Raw genomic sequence first — 4,787 nt, 5'->3', positions numbered from 1 at the left:
TATCTAAATTAACCTAGGCAAAAATATAAAATGTTAAAAAAATAGAAAACTAATGGTAACTACTTTTATTGGATTTGTTTATAAACGTATGCATGAGCGGATAAGAGTTTTTATATTGTTATTATATAATTTATTATTTATGTTTAATTATTACCCACTCCTAAATATAAGTAATATAATGAATGTGTGATAATTATGTTTATAAGTTTTTAAACTAAGAATGCATCAACAATAACTTTCTTAAAATACAAGGCTAACTGTGTCTCTTATATATACATTAGTTTTCTAATCAAATATCTCTTATATTTAATACCAACAAAGTATTATACACTATATATTGGGAAGTAAATTTCACATCATATATCTCATTATATCGGGAATGATTTAAATATATGTTAAACTATTCTCTTTAATGATAATTGATTTTTAGATGAAATTTTAACATAATATTAGAGCTAAAATTCAAGTTTTCTATGTTTGTTATGAGCCAAAAGATATTTTTTAAACATGAGACAAAGATAATCTATCGCCTGATTTGGCAGCTTATGTGGAAGGAATATATTGAAAAACAAGTCCAAATCATTTTGAGAATGATTTAAATATATGTTAAACTTGGAAGTAACTTAACCCAATACACATGTATTAACATTTGATATACTATAACAGAAAGATCCGTTTGATGTAATCTGTCATTAACCCTAAAGTGCATCTTGTACATATTGCATATGAGTATATATTTTTTGTATAGTGTACCTGCATGCCGATTTTCCATTTTTTATTATAGGTAAAAACACGTGATATTCAATGTTCCAATAATTCACAGTATTTATATTGGTTGACCAAGACATATACGTTCCATAATGATAATCATTGTTGTGATGATAAACTCAGTGTCTGTTAAGTCGTGGGATCTTTTTTTGTAGATGCTGATGTTTTTTTGGTAGGATGTAACATCTTATCAAGATATAATTGAAGGGTGTGTAAACCAATAGAAAAATAGAAACTGCACGAGTTGTGCATACCATAGTTACCTGAGGAACCCACAAAGGTCATAGAAAAATGATAAAACTTCTTAAAGAATCATCCCTTAATTTTACTATCTATAGATGAATGTCCAAGGTGACATGTATATAATTTTTATGCATGAGTCATATTATTTTGTTGTAGTAAGGAATATTTGTATATTAATTTTATAAAAATTAGTATATATATTATGGGTTGCATGATTGAAAAACATGGTGTGTCGTGTCTTGTTTGGTCAGAGTTGGCTAAGGACGTTTATGGTGGACATGAAAAGCAATGGAATGAGAGTTTTGTCACCATCTATGCTAAGACCGTAAACAGTGTAAAGATTCCAAGAATGATATTTAGAGATTAGAATGATATTTGTGGAATGAGAGTTAGTGAGAAAGGATGAGAGTGATAGTGCCCTTACAAGGGGTTGTTCAAGGCAAAGGTGGTCTTTTTTGGGGTTCAGTCATTCCTTGTGCCCTTTTCTATTTCCTTCAACTCTATTTCAAGAACCGTTCTCGACCCCCTTCTAACCCACCACAATCTCCTCAACCCGATGACTCAACCAACCTTCCACACTTATCCATATTGTCCCGTTCTCTCTCCCGGATCCTTATATCTCTCAGGAGTCCAACCGGGTCAGCTTCTTTGTCGGCTCGGGCTAACTCTATAACCCGAGATACCCTTTATGACTTGGGTCTTCAGAAGGTGGTAGATAATCCATACCACGAGGTTCATAATCCTGATGGTGTTATTCAACTTGGTTTGGCACAAAACATGGTGAGTTTTTTCTTTCCTTTTTTTTTGTTTTTTTCTCTCTTTTTCAGGATTAGAATTGTTGTGTTTTTGTGGTTGTTATGGATGGGAGTAGCTATGTGTGGACCTCATTCATGATTGGATTCGGGAGAATGGAAGTGCTGCTATTTTGGGTAAGAGAGAAGGAAACTGCTACAGTGGTCTCAATATGGCTGGAATTGCACCTTACCAACCCTACCATGGATTCATGGACCTTAAACTGGTAGTAATTATTATTCCTTCTTTGTTCCATTACTCATTATTATTATTAGCATTATAACTTTTTTGTTTGTTTAACCAATGACATCTCGTCACGGATAAGGAACTAATTTCTTTCGGTTGCGTAGCTGCCACTCCCAAGAAGTGTCGTTATTAGCAATCGAATCATTGACCTTTTGGTCTATCTAGAGATCCGCCTTACACTAGTAGACTAATGCCTTACGTGATGCGTTTAATTGATTGTTTCAAATGTGTTGTTTCTTCATCATTAATTGAGTTATAATTGACCAACGGGTGTTGGTTCAAGTAGTCCATGCTTGATTCCCCTTAAGCAAAGTCTCGAGTTCGAATCTTGTGCATGGAAAAAATATCCGCTGAGAGAGTTAGCCCCACGTACCCGTAGATGTTGCCGGCTTGGATAGGATTGCCTCCGGTGCGAGGACACCTGTGCAAAACCAAAAAAAAATTGAGTTATAATTCGCAAGAGGTTTCCTTTCATCAAAGAAGATTCTTACTAAATTGGTTTTACGAAAGCTAATATCAACACTAGAGAGTTAGCTACCAGTTTTCAGGCTGTTGTGTTTTTAACTTAGTAAGTAGTCAGTGTCATTTTAGATGCAAACAAAGTTAACCTGTTTATTGGGGCATGTTAAACAAAATCATTTATTTAATCCAATGCGAAAACATTTAAGCTTTACTAAATTGCCGTGATCCATAAATTGTTTTACATGGAATTCAACGATTATGGTGTGCAGGCGGTGGCTGGTTTCATGTCTCAAGTTACGGGAAAGTCAGTTTTCTTCAACCCCTCACAAATGGTTCTAACTGCAGGTGCTGCGTCTGCTGTCGAGATTCTTACCTTCTGCTTAGCAGATAATGGAAATGCATTCCTTGTTCCCACGCCTCATAGTCCTAGGTAACATTCAATTTCCTCATTTAGTTACTGGCCTTCGTGCAAGAAAAAACGTGACAGTTTTGGGCATACCATGCAGCTTTGATGGTGATATAAAACACCGAACTGGCGTGGAGATAGTACCAGTTCCCTGCCACAGTACTGATAACTTCAATTTGAGTATAACTGCACTTGATCGAGCCTTCAACCAGGCAAAGAAACGTGGTCAAAAAGTTCAAGGGATTATAATCACAAATCCCTCAAACCCTGTTGGCAACTTGTTAAAACGGGAAACACTATTCGATCTTCTGGATTTTGCTAGAGAGAAGAACATCCACATAATCTCTAATGAAATATTTGCAGGGTCTGCTTGTGGAAACAAAGAGTTTGTGAGCATGGCAGAAATTATGGAAGCAGAAGATCTTGATCGGGACAGGGTTCATATAGTATTTGGTTTATCAAATGAGCTCTGTGTTCCAGGTTTCAACGTGGGTGTTATCCACTCCTATAATGAGAATGTCCTGGCTGCTTCTAGTCAATTGGCAAGGTTCTCAACTGTTTCTGCTCCAACCCAGCGGTTGCTTATCTCCATGCTTTCGGATACGAGTTTTGTGAAAAACTTCATTGATATCAACAGATTGAGACTTCAGAAAATGCATAATGCATTTGTGACAGGACTGAAGCAGTTAGGGATCGAGTGCACTAGGAGCAGCGCTGGTTTTTACTGCTGGGCTGACATGAGTCGTTTCCTCCGCTCTTACAGTGAAAAGGGGGAGCTTGAGCTCTGGGATAGATTGTTGAATGTAGCTAAGATCAATGTTACCCCGGGATCCTCTTGTCACTGTATTGAACCTGGATGGTTCCGTTTTTGTTTTACTACATTGAGTGAAAAGGATATTTCTGTAGTAATGGAACGGATTCACAGAATTTCTGAAGCTACACAATCACATAGTTAAGATGGTGTCAATCACTTCTGCAAATTTACTTGGTTTACCGATTCTTTTATTCTTTTGGGGAAGCCAGCATCATCGTAGAGCAAATAATCACTTGTCAAGGGGTAGTTAGCGTGTTGGATGATCAGGTGCTCTGCAACGTAATAGAGTTGCTTCAAAATGTTTGGTTACAATTTTAAAGCATATGTGTGCGTACTTTGTATATTTGGAGACTCAGAGGATTTCTGCCATCCTCAAATTGGTACTGCAATGTATCATGCTGAAATGATTTCAATGCAATCAAAGGAGCAATTGTTAATGTCAACCTGAAGAAGTGGCTCCATTGGTACAATCAGCTGAAGAGAAAAGTGTATGAAGGAAAGTAATGGAAAACTCCTTGCAAGACTGAAATTTGGCTGTGACCATGATTGCCCTTTTTCTTTCCACTTTCTACTTTACTTTTTACATTTGCCTTTACTTCAAAATCTTTATCAGAGAAATTACATATCCTTTGAGCATTGTAAATTTCCACAGGAAGGTCCTATTGTATTGTTTATATTTGGTGTAATAATTGGAAGAAAAAAAGATTATTTGAGGGCAGGAATTGATGGCAACTTCCCTGGATATCCTGACCAAAATTGGTTTTGTTTGCTTAGTCTGTGATGATTGGTACGAGGCTGCACATTTTATGAAGCATCCCTTCGCTGTAAAAACATAACAAACCGAGCTTTGTGCCACGACATGTGGTCTTCTCGAGAGAAAAGGCTCTTTGTATTAAGTAGAATCTGAGTAAAGAAAGGCATCCCTTAGCAGGGTTATGCCTAGAGAATATTTTATGTAATGCTCTAAAGAAATTGGGGACTTGATGTTCCAGGTCAGACAAGAAAATTATAATTAGCCGAAATCATGAGTATTGGTTAAGTTTGGAAGTCAACTAA

General features: G+C 36.3%; 1 protein-coding gene across 1 annotated transcript; it reads left to right on the top strand.

The window, feature by feature from the left end:
• On the top strand, positions 1,359-4,463 carry LOC109331556 (probable aminotransferase ACS12). Its single transcript, XM_019566128.1, has 4 exons — positions 1,359-1,791; positions 1,883-2,029; positions 2,781-2,941; positions 3,018-4,463. The coding sequence occupies exons 1-4, from the start codon at positions 1,414-1,416 to the stop codon at positions 3,871-3,873; spliced, it is 1,542 nt and encodes a 513-aa protein (XP_019421673.1). The 5' UTR covers positions 1,359-1,413; the 3' UTR covers positions 3,874-4,463.

This window comes from Lupinus angustifolius, chromosome LG17 (genome assembly GCF_001865875.1).
Source record: "Lupinus angustifolius cultivar Tanjil chromosome LG17, LupAngTanjil_v1.0, whole genome shotgun sequence".
Classification (NCBI taxonomy): domain Eukaryota; kingdom Viridiplantae; phylum Streptophyta; class Magnoliopsida; order Fabales; family Fabaceae; genus Lupinus; species Lupinus angustifolius.
Note: the sequence above shows the minus strand (reverse complement) of the source record. Positions and strands in the feature narration are given on the sequence as shown.

Excerpts from the sequence above, each read along its gene's own strand:
- LOC109331556 (XM_019566128.1), top strand. The coding sequence starts at position 1,414 with ATGAGAGTGATAGTGCCCTTACAAGGGGTTGTTCAAGGCAAAGGTGGT. Across the intron at positions 1,792-1,882 it reads TTGGTTTGGCACAAAACATG|CTATGTGTGGACCTCATTCA; the intron begins GTGAGTTTTTTC and ends GGATGGGAGTAG. Across the intron at positions 2,030-2,780 it reads GATTCATGGACCTTAAACTG|GCGGTGGCTGGTTTCATGTC; the intron begins GTAGTAATTATT and ends TATGGTGTGCAG.